The sequence below is a fragment of the Achroia grisella genome, unplaced genomic scaffold (assembly GCF_030625045.1).
Source record: "Achroia grisella isolate CSIRO2021 unplaced genomic scaffold, CSIRO_AGI_Agris_v1 utg544, whole genome shotgun sequence".
Taxonomy (NCBI): Eukaryota; Metazoa; Arthropoda; class Insecta; order Lepidoptera; family Pyralidae; genus Achroia; species Achroia grisella.
The window spans coordinates 3,182,184-3,202,207 of record NW_026712929.1 but is presented as its reverse complement, the minus strand read 5'-3'; the positions used below and the strand labels follow the sequence as shown (position 1 = coordinate 3,202,207).

The 20,024-nt window shown below is 31.6% G+C and overlaps 1 protein-coding gene across 1 annotated transcript; it reads left to right on the top strand.

Annotated features, from left to right (window-relative positions):
- Positions 1 to 270: 270 nt before the first annotated feature.
- LOC131847848 (homeobox protein Hox-B4) lies at positions 271 to 12,379 on the top strand. The gene is made up of 2 exons (XM_059197519.1): positions 271 to 1,632; positions 11,257 to 12,379. The coding sequence occupies exons 1-2, from the start codon at positions 1,098 to 1,100 to the stop codon at positions 11,910 to 11,912; spliced, it is 1,191 nt and encodes a 396-aa protein (XP_059053502.1). The 5' UTR covers positions 271 to 1,097; the 3' UTR covers positions 11,913 to 12,379.
- Positions 12,380 to 20,024: the final 7,645 nt, after the last annotated feature.

Below are 20,024 nucleotides of genomic sequence, written 5' to 3'. Positions count from 1 at the left end.
AACTTGTCGTAAATATTTCTATTTCATTCGCACGTATACAGCTGTTAATAAGTGGAAGGGGGAGAATTATTGTTGCGGTTTGATGCTTTAGAGAAGAGCCGTATTTCAAATTCAGCTTTAATATAGTAACTGTAAGGTTTAATTTTGGTGTTGTAGTTTTAAAGAAGACAGCATAAGAACAGCTCCGCCTTAAAAATGGAAGGTGGTATGTAAAAATTGATGAACATGTATAGGAGTCCTTAAAGTGACAGAGTGCGCTGGCGTGTTGGACAGTCAGTGTATATTGTCTCAAAATGTCGTCGCAGGATACCGCGTCTTCGACTCCATTGTTTATAATTAAAAAATGATGCATCAAAATGACTTTGCAAATACTCGGTTTTAGTAAAAGATCGTAAATTTTCGGAGTGAATGACACAACGGAACTTTTATGTTTTGTGACAGTGAAACAGTTTAAAGTGGACTTGTATAGATAAAAATAATATACCTTAGTGTAATTTTGTGACTATTTTTGATAACAAAAAGAATAATTAATACGAAGAATTCAGAAATAAAAGCATAAATAACTTTAGTGTGATATTTGAGCATAAAGTGATACAAAAATTGTGTGTATTCATTACAGAATAGATTCTTAGGTATTTAGACTTATTTATCAAATTAACATCTTATTTTAAACACTTAAATAGATTGGTTCCAAGAGACATTGTGTGAGCAGTGTATTTTTTTATAATTACTGAGTTTTACTTATTGATCTATATTATTTAGGATAAAGTTATCTACATACAGAAGGGTTTGAAGACCAACCACTGTTGCTCCCAGATTAACAAGTAATTCCTTCAATACACAGACATATTATCTATTATGCTTAACTTGTCTTCCCTGTATGCAAAACTACAAGATATTTCTACAATTAACTACCACTGCTAAACTATAACTGTTTGTCAATATTATTATGATTGGTTACCGGAATATAAAAAGAAAGTAAAACATTATTTACAAGAAAGGGTATAAAATTAGTATGTGCCTGTGACGTTTGAATGGCGGCCATATTAACAGGCGTGTTGAACGAGAGGTGATGCGCCGACTCGACCACGCCCACCATGAGCTCCTTCCTCATGAACGGTGGATACCAACCGCAACCGGACCCCAAGTTCCCGCCTTCCGAGGAGTACAGCCAGGCAGACTACATACCACCAGGGGAGTATTACCAGCACCAGCATCTTCAGTATGGATATCAGCATCAGTACGCACCTGTGCAGATCGGAACAGGGTACGGTTATGGGGGATACTATCACCCATTGCCTCAGCACCCACCTGTGGCTCCTCCGCCCAGGCCTCCTGAGCCTTCTCATCCATCTGATGCAGATCATGGATACGTGCCACCACATAGCGGAGAAGTGGCTCCAGGCCTCGCTGAGCTTGGGTTGAGATTAGAGAGACATATCGAAGAAGCAGCGCCAGCTGGAAGGAAACTTCATGCGCTCGGCCGCGAGGGGTCACCAGTTTCGGAAATGGATGACGAGAGGCTCTTGTTAGATAGTCCGCCGGTGGAAGATGACGATTCTTCCATATGCTCCGACAACACCGATAGGGTCATTTATCCTTGGATGAAGAAAATACACGTTGCTGGAGCATGTAAGTAATTAATAGTTGTTATAACCTAAGTCTAATAATCTTCATTCTCTCTATTCTATCTATCTATTTTGATTTTGATCAAATACAAATGGACCGGCAAACCTGACTTAAACATTTTAACTTTAGAAAAGATAATGTTAATTTTTAGAATTGGAATTAATATGTATCTACATTATAAATATGTAGATACATATTTATAATGTAGATACATATTAATAAAACTGGTAGAGCTTCTATTGTGGAAATAGTTTGTGCAAAACAATGAATCTTGGATGATGCATATCATAAGCAGCTATACACGTACTTATGTAATGACTTGCATATATTTATAATATTATACCATAAAGAAACATACTTTATATATATATTTTTTATATTTACATTCCTAATGTATGTGAAAGTGGAACACTTACCAAAGTTGTAAATATTAATGTAAACAAAGCATGAAAACTGTAATTAGGAATGTAATTGTCGTACATTATCGCCATGTCCGATAAATAAAATATGTATAAAAAACATTTTATACATGCTTCTTGTGATGAGGTTAAAAAAAATGTTTTTACAATCCTTGTACTACCATCTTCCATTACCAACTACCATCCAGAAACTCACAGAGTTTCTGCATGGTAGTTGCAGACGCGGCTTAACCGATTTTAATGCGGTCTGAACTGATATTTTTAGCAAGTTTCTTATAACATATACCTAGGGTCTCTTTATTACAATCGGATTACAAACAAGGCTAAGTGGTATTTTATTTACGAAGAGGATTGATAGTGTAGGGATTAGTGACTACATACCTAGCAGGTTTCACGCAAAAACCACCGAAAGGATTTTGATGAAACTTTACAGTAATGTAGCTTATATTTCAGAATAACACATAGGCTACAAATTTAATACGGGTGAAACTGCGGGCACTGCTAGTAATATATAAATAAATAAAGTAACTGTTCCATGTCAGATCAACTTCCCATGCGGTTCCCATGGTTTGCAGAGACCATTTACATGAAATTATTTCTAGCAAATTCTCTACGATGCGATAACTGACTTCCATCATTCAAGGTGAAGTTACTCTATTGTTATTCTGAATTACATATTAAAAAAAATATCTCAAATGAAAATATAAATAACTGTTGTTTTTGTTTGCATTTTCTAAATGAAATTTTAAACTACTAAATAAAGTTGGGAAACATAACTCATCAAAATAAAAAAAATATATATAATAATTAAATTGACCTTAAAGTAAGATAGAATGTTAATAAGTACATAAGTATCTATACTTAAACTGATGCAATTACTATATAAGATACAATTTATTGTCATTTTCAAAATACAATGCAATTTAAAAATATCTGATTTTTATAATCTTCAGTAAAAAATAAAAATATAGTAGTAGATAATGAGGTAAACAAATTATGATGAGAAATATTTCCAAGATTCGAGAAGTTATACCTACCTATGCACTAATTGTATTATTCAATTGTAAATTTAAACAATATTTAGTTCGTGTTCTTGCATAATTTCAACATTAACAAACCCCTCGATAACGTTCCCAGAAAGATCATCATTATTACATCTTTGTGTCTATTGAAATAACTTACCTTTGACAGTCAATATGTCCTTTGGCCAAATTTTGAGCTCAAAATACCTTTTAAAATCGTATTATATCCGCGGTATATTCGTCAAAGAATTAACGAATTGCTTGCAATTAATAACACTCGTAGCTATTTACAAGGATCCTTTAGGCGTGTGTCCTTTGATGTGTTTTGACAGTTTACTAATGCGATGTCATTACTATTCTGTAAAAACGCCAGGTTCCCTTCAATTGACAATGGAGCCCAACACTCATGTTAATGAGTGTCATTTATTTTTATAGCTTTTAAATAGCTGTTTGTGGTTGAGAATTTACCGTAAAGATTATCGATATTTAGTTTTTGTAAGATTTGCTTCTTTTGATAGTCTAAGGATAACTTGCTTTTCATGGGCATCTTCTTCTATTCTTAAACTGAAATGCGCAATTTGTTGTGATGTCTTTTTTTATGTTCTTTTATTGAATTAATTTTTTTGTATATTATTTTGTTTGATGTCCGTATTTATTTTCGTAACGGTGCGGTGTCGCTTTATGCTTTTCAGAGTTGTGAATTATTTAGATACTAAAATGCTAAATATTTAGATTTTATGATTAGGTAGGTACCCTGTATAGTTTTAAAATTATTTCTAATTAAATATTTATTTCTTGTTTAATGAAATGGCAACATCCTTGTGTGTATAATAAGTTACTTTCGTGAATTATCCTTTGTAATGACATAATTATTTTTGTTAATCATATATAAATCTTTTTAACTTTCTGTTTTCTAAAAACCGTTTTCATGAACTTACGCAAGGACCCGTTCCTTGAGTAGTGTATTCATACTGTAATTATATATATTATTAATGATTTCTATCCTTTCCTAATCTACTCTATAATATCTGTTATATTGCACTGATAAACGGATACAATTTTTGGACTAATTATTAGGCAATCTCAATATATACCTATCTAATATAATATACATTATAGGTCACTTATAAGAGAGAATTAGGTAATACCAAAGTATTTTATTGATTGTATTTGTTGCCTGTATTTTAACAATAAATTTCTGACAAGCGACCAAACTAAACAGCAAAATCTCTATCAAAAATCATGCAAATTATGCACATTGTATGTTTAATAGTAGATGATTTGATGACAGATGTTTACAATGATATCTTAATATTGTATCCAATAGAATATATATTTTGTTATTTGATACATGACAAGTTGACGACGACAAGACGAAGTTCTAGAGGCTACATATTGTGATTTCCGTCATCGTAATTAGATACATGAGATCCATGCATGTTTAGTCGTTTGATTGTCCATGATGCAACATTTGAACATTCGCCATTTGTCGGGTCAAGAGCATTAATGAACCGGTTCCTTGATTGATGACCGATAAATTGCCAGCATCATATTCGCTGTTTTGTCGAGCCTTCGGGTCTTCCTTATCGACACCTGTCAATGGGCCAACATTTTTCAATGTAACAATAGTGGGACGATTCCAGATCTTATTCAACGTAATGAGGCGGGACCACCGGGCGGGCTTGATAGCGCTTGCGTCGCGAGATCGACTTGAGATTAACAGATCGCTTATGAGACCACACGTTCGTCGCAGGTAGCCCGTAATTCAATTCAGATTGTCATCGGCGTAGTGACTTGTATCGTCGCTAACGAAGCGAAGATGGAACGCGTGGAGCAGTAGCTGTGTAACGGATTTTGCAGTATTCGATTGCTGGAAATAATTATAATATTGCAATTCATATTAAGACTATTATGACAAAGTTATTTGAATTTAGAACGTATAGGTTGCAATGCTATTAAAATTACTTGTAAAACTATAGAAAAGAGGTATGTGTTTGTAAAAATGTGATAACGAGTGAAATTTTTGGGGAGCGCGTTTACGATGCTTTTGCTGTCCTTTATACCTTCAGTAGTAACTATAAAATCAGAATATATCTTATTTCATTCGTATTCATTATGAATTAAATACTAAGCTGCTAGATGTATTTGGATAGTTAGTTTTCTTCCACATTTATAACACTTTATACAAAACCTAGAATTTGCCTAGTCAAATACTTACTTAAAGTATCCATGAACTTAATGATATGTCGCTTAATCTATACAATAACATAACATAACAGCACTGATATTGTAGCAATTGAATGCCCTGGCTGTTTGCAAATGGTTGCAAGTTCTTACTCCTGATAAGACAATTTATAGTGATCATGTCCACGCATTTTATCATTTGTTAGCGTTGTAGTCTACAGACCTCGACTTACAAACCCCTTAATATCATGAGATATATTGCTGGATGGACCAAAATATGCTCATTTTAATTTTTTAGTAAACTTTCCGGAAATGTGACTCCACAAAAATTAAATTATCTTTATTCATGTAGATCTATTATAGACTAATATGATATGCCAAAATCTACCATCAGCTCGCAGTGCTTTCGAGCTGAGAAGAACTGATAAGAAACTCAGCTAATAATTACTCTTTTAAAATGTGATTGTAAGTAAATGTTAAAAAAAATTCATTGTGAATAGTATGACCATCATCAATAAACCAAAATAACTGAAGTTGATAGGCAGGCTTTTTGTTATATATACGTTTCATTCACATATGCTTTACAAAATGTGGACATTGCAAAGATTACTTTTCACGATAAAGTTGTCTGTTGTCAATAATTCAGAATAATCTTGACTAAAAATATTTTTATTGCCATTGGGTAACATATAAATACTATTTGTTGTCATTCAGTATATGAAATTTATCCATCACTTATAAATCAAAATGATCATTATTTCAGTCAATTAGATATTCTTATAACTTGTTATAAATATGTGAAATTTAATTTATCTATGATACATATCTTCTAATCTATTTAATATTATTATAATATTAATATCAAAATACAGGGTCTAGCCTCTGAATATGAATTTGTTCCATTCGGTGTCGAGACCCTTGGTCCGTGGGGTCCTAGCGCTATAAGACTTTTCAAAGAAATAACGAAAAGGTTAGTCGACATCACAGAAGACCGAAGAGCTGGCAGCTACCTTGGACAAAGAATTAGTCTAGCTATTCAAAGAGGGAACGCTGTCAGTATCTTCGGAATGTTGCCTAAAGGGACCCCTTTTAATAATATATTTTAGTCATCATATTATATATATTTTTTAAGCTTTTTAATTTTAGGTTCTTAGTTGTACAATTAGGTTATGTAAATAGTTAATAGTATAATTGCTAGTAATAAGTTAATATTTTTTTTTCATATTATGTAATCAAAACTTGTGTATATAATTTATACATATTATAATTATACAGTAGGCACTGTAGCTATTATCGTTCAACCCACGGACCCGGATCAATGTGGCGTCGTCATTCTGACCACTAGAAATCTCGGAACTCCGGCCAACCGCACATACCAGGCTGTCCCAAACCGCGGATTCTCTTGGAAATTCCACGGCCCCGGTCCAATATCTTGTCGCTATCTCTTTCTAGGCACTGCCCATTTGGGGTCACATTATTTTGTTTTTACTTTATACCTATCGGACGCATTTATTTTATAGAAATCTTTGTAATAGAAGTAAATAGCAAACTATTTGAGAAATTAAAAAAATGATTCATAAAGTCATGATCAAGGATTACCTACTACTCAAGCTTATAGAGCTCTGAGGTTAAGCTTTCAAATTTAATGGACACCAAAAGCATTTAGTTTCAATATACTCTTCTAATTCTATGTTCATTAAAAACGCTCATGAGAAACCTAATAAATCTAAAAATCAAATTATAGTAGAACCAAAACAACCGATTTACTGATTTTCTGCTAATTTCAATTTTAGGAAAGACGCCGTGAAGTCGTTTTTATTAACGTTTTTCGGTTATACTGATAATTCACTCAATTAATCCGATATATGGTGGTAGGCTCGCCCTTTGGCACGTTAGACACAAATAGGTATATCCAGCGAAATATGAGCATGTCAAGTGTTGCGTTCACCACGATTTTACGACTATTCCATTTAGGTTAACAGTCGTAAAGTTATGTTTGTCACTCAATTCAATATTGAGTTCGTAATAAAGAAAGTCATCACAAGATATGTTAATTAACTGATGGATATTATTATACACATGAGTATGTATATGTTAATGTAAGGAAATAAAAGAATAGAGTTAGTTTGAAAGTAGAGTAATTTCAATTTTTACATTTTTAAGACGTATAGGTACATTAGAACGATACCTCAACCAAAAAGGAGTGGGCTAAGGTCAGTAGATATGAAATAGTAATGGGATGTGCGATGCTTACTGCTTACGGCTTAGATTCTTCGAATATTCGAGCTGTGTTCATTACACGATAGGAAAAGTACAAATTGGTAGAAGCAAGTAAGGTTATAGAGGTCAATCAAATCGACCTTGGTTTTGCTTAGATGCTCTTTTATTTTTATGCACAACACAAACACGTAACCTTAATCCAAGGAGATAAACGCATACGAAGATACTGGTAGAGTAGGTATACTTCATTTTACGAGATTTTTATGTTTATTAGGAGATGGTCGCACGTCCTAAACAAGATTAAGTTATAACTATGGTGTTAGGGAATCGCGGTACTCAAAAAACATAAAAGCACTAGCTTCATTATTGTACACTACAATATTATTGACAATGCCTTGGATTATCCCTCTGATATTACAATTAATTCATTAGACAGATATTTCTTTAACAAAAAACGGCTAGTCGTATTCTTTGTAGGAATAATTGAGTCGAATACGGCAATTTCCGTCGAAGGAAATTAAAGGAATGCTCCAAATTGACTCGACAATGGCTTTATTTCGCGGCTAGAATTTTGTTATAATTATGTTGAAGTAGACTTAGTTAACAATATATATGTTGTTTTCTTAACAGTACCCTCTATTTTACAAACGACAACAACTTTTGTGGTAGGTAAATAGCTATATCAAGTGTTATTGTGTATAAGTGGTATTTATTATAAACATTCGAAGACTTTGTTTAAATACAGTGTGGGTACATTTATCTCACGTATGTATATTATTACTTTTTACTTATTACTATCATCTTAAATCTGTTAAATTTGAGGTAGGTACATTACGATATATCAGAATCAACATTGTCAACATCAATTATTTTGCGAACTTACTAAGAGGAGATTTGTATATTTGGTGGTGAGCCAAAATCTAAAAATAGTAATTAGTAATAACGTTCTTACCAGTGCGGGCTAGAAATTGTTAGAATTATAATTTTTCTATTCATAAAATGCAGTATTAAATAAACATAGAGACTAAGTTTTCCTGTCCAAAGAACTTTTAAACTTTGCTTGAGAGTATAACCGAAGACAAATTGTTACATAGCGATTCCACATAAATAAAAGCAAGGATTTTGAACCATTTCTTCTATCTTTTTATAGGAGGTCTATATTGATAATGTAAATAGGTAAATTAAATAAATTAAGAAGCTGTAAATATTATAAACGTGAATAATATTATGGATATTATGGGTTCTATGGGAATACTAATCCTCTAATCCTACTAAAACAGTACTGCATCTTGTCAGAGCAGTCGTCTTTTCAGGATAAAGTTGATATAAACTAAAATGTGAAAAGTATGATTGATGATTATATGAATGTGAAGACCTACCTATGTATTTTAAGAAGAATCCCGATGTTATTCCTATTATGTAGTCATCTAATATGAATACCTACTTATGTTGGAGCTTGAATATGTTAAATTAAAAATTATTGATTAATGGCAACAGATAAATATTATAGTGATACATACACAACTGATAAATATTATACATAGATATCTACTATAGTACACAGTGATGGCCTCGGTGGTCTAGCGGTTTAGCACACCATTTTTCTTTTGATGGTCGTGGGTTCGTTTACGATACAAATATTTGTATTCATGAGTTTGATTGTTTATATCTGTCTGGGTGATGTCTATGTATTAACGAAAAATTATGTATCAGTTGTCTAGCACCCATAACACACTCTGGTTACCTTGGGACTACAAGCTGCTGTGTAAATTATCCAGGGTTATTATTATTCTAAACAATGCCTAATGAAATCCTAAGATTAATTGTTAGTTGCAAAAGTTATTATAATCAACTAAATGACTTATGGATGAATGGAATTGGCTGACAATATCCTATGAAATTTTAGTTATTATTTACGTTAGGTCATATTAAGCGTTTTTTATACGGCACTACTTAATACCGATATTAACGTATGGAAACAAAATAATAGGTAAGGTAGCAAAAATAAAAAATCAGGATTAAATCCATTTACAAATACGGTATAATTTTAAATTTAAAAAGACTACGATTTTTTTAAATTTAGGCTACTTACCTACCTATTGTCAGATAAGAAGTACCTATTATAAAATAATATACTTTTTGTTAACCACATAGATACCCGCGATTTTACCCTACACACTTATTTTATTTACTGTTTTACATTTCTGTGTCAAATCTTAAGGGAATTAGATAAAAGGTATTTAGATTGCAAGCTATCCATCAATGAAGTAATTATTGAAATACAAACAGCGGACTAACTGATGACCTGCCTGATGGAAAGACACTCATGCGTTGCATCAAAAGATTGGAATTTTCTGCCATACTTTGCTCTTTAAATTGGCACTTAAGTTTCAAAATAAGTTGCTGGCGGCAGAATTAGCTTGAATGGATATTTCCATTCCCCTGTAAGCAACTTTGTAAAAAGTTGCAATCCAATCAGTCTGGCACTCACATATCTTTATTTTGTATATTAACGTAACTTTACTCTTCATCTTTTAAATTACTCTACGGATTTTAATGAAGTTTTCAGCAATAGATACAGTGACTCAATAGGAAGGTTTGTATGGATAACACATGCGTGTTATAGTATAGGACAAGACAAGAAATTCAAAGAATGCACCTGTGCGATGCCGAGATGGGTTCATAATATTACATAAAATAATAGTCGGAATACTCTATCTGTTCTCTATATTGCTCATTACTTAAAAGATTTCTTAACATATTGTTAAGCTATTTAACTTCAATATACTTAGCTTAATAACTAGATAATTGATGTAAATTAAATACATAGTATTTGAGCATGATAGTAGGTATCATAGCTTATTATCACACTCTAAGAACAGTCCGGCCATATTTAAAAGCGAACTAATTTGGTGGTAGCAATTAATCAAAACAAAAAGGAAGCTCATGCTCGTGCAAGTGTAATTATTATGCACATTAATTAACATGGTCCCTCGAGGTTGCTGTTACATAAATTATTCAGTACGGTATACTGGCACGCAATGTGCTACCTTATTTATGCGTTTTAACATAATGGTTATATATGTACATACAGTAGTTTTTGGGTTGCTCGCTACTGGTTTCGTAGATAATTATATAGGACTATATGTAATAAATAATTATGACAATAGATAAACGAGAATAAATTTTGAATGTTATGTTTGGGTATAAAATTAAATTATTGTCATCATAAAGATCTCAGTTCCGCCTATGCATAGGCGCAATATCAAAATAGAGCATGTGGTTTTGTATTTTTTTTTTAATTTCTAGTTGAATATGACAACTATATTGGTGATAACATAAAATATTGGTTGCTATGTGCACATTGTTGACCTTTTCTTAGAAGCTTTTTTTGAAAAGCAGGTATTTCTTCTACTGAAAACCATAACACTGCTACAATAACCAAATTAAAAAGTATGTGTAAAATACCTATTTGTAATGTTTTAATAAAAGAAAATGACATTTCTGTCTTTTTCTGCAATATTTATGTTATTAATATTGTATGCTTTAATTTATTAATTTCGGAGCTATTACAAAGACATGTTTTACAAATAATTAATATATTTGTACCCAATTAATGATTTCATTTATAAATAATATTTTACAACGACATGAGAAGAGCTATATTATGAAATTTCATTTATACAATGAAATAATTTCATTTAACCATGAAAGACAAAATAAATCCCCTCTTTTTTCCAACGTCGTATAACAAATATTGATTTAATTTATTTTTGTTACAGCAAATGGTTCCTTCCAACCCGGAATGGAACCTAAACGGCAGCGAACAGCATACACACGGCACCAAATATTAGAATTGGAGAAAGAATTCCATTACAACAGATATCTAACAAGAAGAAGACGAATAGAGATAGCCCATACTCTAGTCCTGTCGGAAAGACAAATAAAAATCTGGTTTCAAAACAGACGGATGAAGTGGAAGAAGGACAACAAACTGCCCAACACCAAAAACGTTAGAAGAAAAACCAACCCAGCTGGAGTTACGACAACGGCGAAAGGGGGCTCCACACCAAAGAGTAGATCAAATAAGAATACAAACAACAATGATAAGAAGAAATCCAATAACAATGGACGACCAGACAGTATAGAGAATGTAACTGATAACATTATGAATGACTTACATTGTGTTGGTTCGCAACAAAACTTGTCGCATGATCCTGCCATCAGTCCAATGTCGCATCCGGGGAATCAGATGAACGCCGGTCATCCAATCACACCTCATCATCTTCATATGATGAGCATGCACGGAATGGACCCGGCTATGGTTGCTAATCTCTCCACTCACGGCTCGCCTGTTGGTGCCAATGGTTGTGGAACAGGACTCAATCCTGGCAACCAGCCAGTGATAAAATCAGATTACGGTCTCACCGCCTTATAATCTTTAAAGTGTAAAGAAGCTATATTTTGATTAACGAACTATGTAACATTTACCATTCCTTTGTGTTGATAAGATGTAATAAAGTGATGATTATTAAATAATAAGTTTACTATTATAAATCGTGTAAGTATTCCTAGGATACACAGTCATAATTGGATGTTTGCGTAATTAAGTGGAAAACTTTACAATGTCAAAAGTGTGATTATTATTATTTTAGGATAGATATAAACATCTGAGTGTTGAATTTGTACATTTCATTGTAAGTCATTGTCCTCAACTATAAATATATTTATTTAATAAACGTAACGATTTGTATTTATGTAATTTTAAACCTAAACGCAGTATTTTTGATTGTAAGATTATTATGTACTAGTAAATATATCAGTTCTTAAAAATCAACAATACTTTTTGTCTAGTTACCATTGTATTAAATATTAAATATATACTATTCTGTTTAATTTGCTTAGGTAGCTACTCCGTAGATTTTTTTTTTCATTATGTATTGTGTTAAATATACAAGTGCGACGATTTGAAATCCACGAATTCAAAGTTGATGTGAAATAAATAAGATATGATCACAACAACAACTGATGTGTATTATGATTTTACATCATATTCTATATATAATTATGTTATATAACTTCTAATTATGTAAATTTATTATTCTGCAACCTATTTATATTTTATTTTTTCTAAATTTAGATAGAGATAGATTGATTAGAAAATCGATAAAAGCTTTAAATATTAAATATACGATCTGAAAAAACAAACAACTACAGATATTTTAAAAATACACTAAATGAAAATTAAGTACATTTGAACCAATCAAGGTTGATTGTAACTCAATTTTATTAGGGTAAAAAATATAATACAGAATTAATAAATTAATTAAATTCCAATTAGTAAATCATCCAGTGGTTTTCTATTTATGATCAAAACTAATTTAAATATATTTATTAAAGCACTCAGTTAATAATTAACTTCTACTATCTAAATGGAATATAATGCATTTCGGTATATAAATGTGTATAATATATGGTATATTTAAATATACTACCTGGCTTTGCCCGTGTAGAAACCGTAATTTCACACTCAATCTCGAAACTGTTTTTGGAGAATCTTGGAGCTTGCCTGCGTAATAAAAGGAACTTGTATTAAAAAATATACATCTTAGCCCCAGGCCATGCCATTTATGCCTTGTATTGATACTGTATTATGTTTATGACTCGATAGCTCTTCTCTGGGTTACTTTACAAATGGTCAGGTATTGTTACACTATTTTTATATAGATAAAAACCTGTGTATAAAAATCTCTATGCTTAGATTTTTATATATTATTCATAATAACCTACAGCTATGAGGCTCTTTAATTAAGCATTATAATGCTTTTTTTGGTTTCAATGTAGTTGTAGAAACAGTTTTAATTTGTTATTCTATTATAATAGCTAGTTAAAATTTTATGACGAAATAGTTTTTTTTTAATTAATTGCTTTTGGAGATGTAGACAATGACTTAGATTTAAGTACAAATTGTGAAATTTAATTTTAATTGAACAAATTGTTTTGTAACTAAAATAGGACAACTGTGAATACAAACCAATAAATATTAGTATGATGATAATATTCATAGTTTTTTTCTAGCTAAATAAAAGTTACACGTGTATCTACTATATTGCCCAAATTTACAACAACTAATCTACTACTAGTAGTAAACGTAGTAAGTATACGTTTTCTGTCATTAATGTTTTAAATAAGTTGAAATTCCAGACAAGGACATCAAAATTCTGTATGGATTATCAATCCATTATAGGACACAAGTAATTTACATGACTGTCATAACCATAATCTGGAAGATAGGCAATATTTTTGGATTTCTGAAATTATGTTTAATGTAAAAACCAATGTCTCTAAAGCACATATTACAATATTCTGAAGGTTTTATTGTATGAAATGATTATGTCTAGTCAATACTAGGTATAATAATATTATAAAGATATAAAGTTTATTAGTTTGGACGTTCTTAGTAATGTTTGGGTACTGAACGATTTTGAAAAATCATTAAATTTTTTGACGACGTCTATAGTCAGTCTTTCAGACGTCATAGGGGCGAAATTGCACGGAAAAATGTTGCAAAAATAGCGAAAATTTGACGTAGAGTAATATATTTGAGATAGTTAAAAGAAATGTTACGTATCTTAAACTAAAATTTAATCTGTAACAATCTTGTGTAAGTAATAGAATAATCGTCCTTATTTTGCTATTATAATTTAGATTATTAATAATATCAAAGTAATTTTACTTAATACACATAAATTATAGCACATTTTTGTTCATTACTTCATTATTATCTTTAAGTACAGCTCGAAACATCTACTCATTTCGCATTAACAGTCCCCGTGAACATCTCGCCTACGCACCGATCATTCGTACCCATCGCTTCGATATCATAACCTTGTGACATTCGTATCGAATGAAATGAAAGCAAAAATCGTAATGTATTCGTTCAATGCGCCGTCATCAATCAACGTCGGCGGCTCATTGTGTGGCCGGCACGCAACGAACGTATCTTCGACTTACTTTGTATACACGACCTCTCGCGCCGGGTACACGGTTTTATCATTCCGATACAAAGCCATTGCGATTGTTTTAAAAATTCAATTGTTGATGACAGATGTGCGAATATGCGAGCCTTTAGGGACGATACTTATTTTGCGATGTCAACAGTATTTGTTAGTCATTGATAAAGATATACGTGTAATAGGTCGCATATTGATCGGTCTGCAATTAAAAACCTTTCATAATCTGCGAGTAATGCATTAAATAAGATAATGAAATGAAGGTAGAGAATTCTCAGAATAATTGTATTATGTTTTTGGTAGTTGAAATATAAAATTTAATAACCTTTATAAACATAACCATAGGATAAAAATGAAAGATATTTAGACAATGGTTTATGATATTGATAACTTAAAAAGGATTCATAATATTAATCTTATTGTATTATTTTCGATTGTAAGACATATTATTAAGAGAAGAAATTATAATATAAGATAATGACGGCCTAGCGGTCTAGCACACTGCTTTACGTCCGATGGTCGCGGGTTCGATTCCTCGCAGGGCACAAGCATTTGTATTCATGAGTATGATTGTTTGTATCGGTCTGGGTTTTTACTATGTATAATATGTATGTATTTACGAAAAAAAATTATCTATGTATTTGTATCAGTTATCTAGCACACATAACACAAGCTTTAGCTAGCTTAACTTAGGTCTTGGGTCTTGGCGCTGTGTGAATTGTCCTGAGATAAAAGGTAATGGAAACAAGAGATAACAAAAAATGTACTTATCAATAATAATATTTCAACAAAGATAATAGAAGATTACTTCTATCAATTGACATTATATCATTCTCATTTACAAATCGAATACAAAACAAACTAAGGCAAGTGACTAATCCACTTAGTAACTTTGCAATATATTTATAACACAAAAACTTGCTGGTACAAAAAAATAGAAAGAAGCAAAAACTCCTAGCAGAAATGTACAAATTAGTAGATAACAATATATTCGTAAATCAAGCTTTCTTAAGTAATGTCGTTTTCTTGTAACGGCGCGTCAAAGAGTTAAAAATTTTAATAGTAAACAATAACGCATTGTTGCAAAATTTGTATGCAAATAACAAGATTAGGCTACCGTCTCCTTTTGTTGATTTTACGGTGTCACTGTCGACGGTTGCAATTTTTGTTTCTTGTCCCCTGAGACTATTTTGTTAGGTCCGTTCGGTAGCTATTTACAGTTATCTCTCGGAAATATTTCTCTTAGTATCTACATTTATTTCATATACAGTTAGTTGTACTATAGGTACTAATTATTAATTTATAGGATTTATCCACACTGAGTTATTTATTGAACATTTATTTCAATAGGTAAGTAATTAATTTACTTTAATATCTACTTATACTTACTCGTATTTCATGTTTAGTGACAACTATTCGTAATAACTTTAATACATTTTAATAACAAGACATCGTCTTGTAATTGTGGAAATATGATTAAAATAATGTATAGGTACCGGTTATAAGTAAGAAAGTTTAATGAACTTAAGATCATCAAGACAACAATGAGATTGAAATTCTAGATAGTAATTGAACCTCATTACATCGGTATAGTGTACGCTTGCCATTCATCAGCATCTCATTCACATATATGAGGGACGAGAAAGGAAGTAGAGATCATCCAGCATGAAATAGTAAGATATTAATAGAGGAATGATATAACAAACAGCGAACGTGGTATGGATAACTAAAATTTCGAAATATGCTTCGTTTAATTTCGTATTCGACCAAATGATGTATTTTGATATACCTATTGTGGTTTAACTATTGCAAGCGTGGTATTGAAATACATAATGGTAATAAATGGTAACAAAGTTTTATTTTTAATTGTCTTCATAAAGAAGAGGTTACATGATATATTTACGAAATCTATAACAATATTAATAATGCTGTCAATGTGATTTATCACATCGGCTTGGTCTTATTTTGTCATTACTAAATTACCTACCTACTTGCATATTTTTGACCTATATTTAAGCAATGATTATACCCATATATACATCCGTCGATTCTTGATCCCTGGGCGGCGTGAAAGAATATATAAAAAGTAGCTAATTTTTCTGTTTTTGAGCTGAGTGGGCTAAAACCCACATTCTATAAATTCTTATATCGTGATTAGTGTCCAATAATTTACCCTTACTACTTAAATAGATTTAGATACTAGTAGACGGACTACAGTTCATTTGAAAATAATAAGCGTGTCACTACTAAACGAATTACCTTGATATTAATAAATTATTAAAATTGGTCGCCAATGTAATCAATTAGACGATGTAAATTATGCTATCTCTGCTATACTAAATTGGTTCACATGTAATAATCTATTATTGAACTCCAACAAAACTAAGTGCATTAAATTCACGCTGCCTAATGTAAAACAAGTAAATACGCAGCTATTGCTTAATGATGAAATAGTAAATTTTGTTAATGATACAGTTTTTTTAGGAATAACAGTGGACTCGAAGTTACAATGGGGGCCCCATATTTCAAAATTAGCCAGTAGACTTAGTTCTGCTGCTTATGCAATTAGAAGGATAAGGCAATTAACAGACGTGGCGACGGCAAAACTTGTATATTTTAGTTATTTCCAAGCATTATGTCATATGGCATACTGCTATGGTATAAATACTATATTTATTTTACAAAAGAGAGCCATATTCTATTTATGGTATGGGTGAGAGTCTTCGTCAAAAGCTTTAAACAATCAAATATCCTCACCGTTGCCTCACAGTACATTTATGAAAATATTATGTATACAAGGAAAAACTTAGATAGTTTCAAGAAACTTAAAGACTGTACAAGTAGAAACTTACGCAATAAAAATAAGATAATTTTACCTAAATGCCGTCTACACAAAGTTAGTAATTCATTTTATGGTAATTGCGTATCATAATAAACTGAGAGTCTACGCTAAATCTTACAGAGAGGCAATTCAAATCTTATATTAAACAAATGTTATGTAAAAAAGCCTATTATAAGATAGATGAATTTATAGATGATAGCAATATATAGCAAGAATAAGTTTATTTGCGGACAACGTTATAATTTTAATTTTCATACTGCTTTCTTGATATATGATAGCGTAGCGGCTTTTGTATTGCTTTTGTAGCTGTGACGTGGTCGTGTGGAATGAGTAGTCATGCTCACTAAAATGTGCAATATATAAAAATGTAGCTAAATATGGTCGAGCGCAGTGATGGCTTTTTTGAACGAGTGCTGCTTGTAAACTGGTCTGCTCTTATCACTATGACTGATTTAATATCATGATTATATTTGACCCAAAAAATTAGTGCTTGTTGGTAGTTTGTATTCACACGTTTCGACTTGTAAATGTAAACTTACAAGGATTATTTAAAAGAGCAACACACATGTTTCTTGCTCGTTCTTCTTGTGATGAAAATAATAAAAAACAAATTGTTATGACTATTCAAAAGTGCTTAAATTAAGTTTATTTGAATAAATGATTTTCTATTCTATTCTATTCTATTAAGATTGCTATGTAATCCAATACTGTAAAGAGAAAAGATTTGATTTTATGAACTTAATAAAAATTAACAACTATCAATGATCAGCGAATAATACGGACTGTCTTTTGAAATCAATTTTATATTATTTAGTCTCAACAATGCAGAGTAGGCACAGATCACTACTTGATTATTAACCGCACTAAAACTCTATCTGCGTTATGAAATTTTGCCAGTCAATCGGTCAGACTGTCTGTAAGACTGAGGTCGGGCTTTAAGAAGATGCCGCCAAATATGGACAACCAACAACTTCAAAGGCACGCAGCAAATTTCTCAACTCCCACAAGGATAGAAAACAAAAGAGCTGCCGATGAAATAAAAGACTCCAATCAGGGGCAGTTGGCAGGTGAGGCCCGGGCATCCCCGGGGACTGTTTAGAGTGCACGGTCAGTGACTTGCGATATTTACGGAACGGAGGAATTTACGAAAGTTTAGTTTGACATACCTTGTTTCATAGTAGATAATCTACTGATATAACTCTGGACTAATAGAATACTCTGAATTCTGTAAAAAACTCTGTCCTAAACTTTCTTAAAACCACCTCTTTAATCATTTTATAATATTCCTAAATAATACCTGATTGTTTTATACTCAAATATTTTATTTATATCGGCACAAAAATATGTTGATGGTCTACCTGGTAGTGAGTGGGAACTGATGCCTATATAAATTGCATGATGAGTGCTACGCACAAAACATTATGGAGTGACGCGTGTAGTACCCTTAATAAACTACGAGTAAACTGTAATGCCTCCGTGTACTGTAATTTTACTACTACCATTAATCGTCCAAACAATATTCAACTTATAGATCATACGTCTTTGGGTCTGGCTGAAATAGGTGAGAGACAGATGTTACTTACATTTCAAACACTTAAAAAAATATAATTTTACTTGTTAAACAATAACTAATAGTTCTGCTCGTTCAACTATACCCATATTATATATATTAATTAATAACATATTTGAAATATTTTAGTAACATCTGAATTTTTTTCAAAGTGCACAGTCTTTATAAAAGGTTATGCTGAAGTAAAGATGGTAAAGAACTTTACACACAATTGTACATAAAAAATTGTACACCATTTTTAGAATAACTCCATAGAATTCAATTCATATAACAAAATATTTCAGACGTATCAGGAGAGTCAGCAACTTTATTATGGCGCAGTGAAATGGCTGAAAGGCTGAAGGCGCAGCGAGACAAATTTCAATACATCGTCTAAGAGACGTTGCGTAGGGTACGCGCCCCACAGAAATATGGCGTATATCGTCAATGACCGGAAGTCATAAGACATTAGCGATTTCGCTTACTTTTTTACTTAAATTATATTACACTTCTTAAACATTTATCATTCAAAATTATTATCACGACTAATAGTAAATATAAGCGTCTTCTACTTACAATTAGTACCTACAACTTGTAAATGAGTAATTCGTTAGAAGTCACTTAAACATTTTTCATTTCAGCAACTGAAAATAATAATGAAAACAAAAGAATTTGTTTCGATCAGACATGAATAATAACACAATCTGCTGTTCTCTTTCAATATATTTACAAACTTCATCATCATCATTCATAGTATATGTATATCACATAATGTTATTGACAACGACATTTACAATTATATTATTTTTTTAAATATATTCTAATATTATATTCTATATAGAGATTAAAGTAGTTAAGAATTATTCAATATTCTAAAGTGTAATATTTTAGGATATATTTGTACCGTTCGCTATATCTTCTATCTTGGACCGAATTCTTTTGTAGGTATATGGGGTGGCTAAACTCGTCGGCTGTATGTAATCCATACTCGAGTCGTTTTGAGAGCTGCAGAAACGTACGTGAGATGACGACTCGGTGCCAGGGGTGATGCGGATGGATTTCTTTGTTTGAATTGATTCTTTAGTGGGATTATTACAAGATGTTGTATTGATTAAATTGTACCCTAAATGTATAGAGGATCGTATA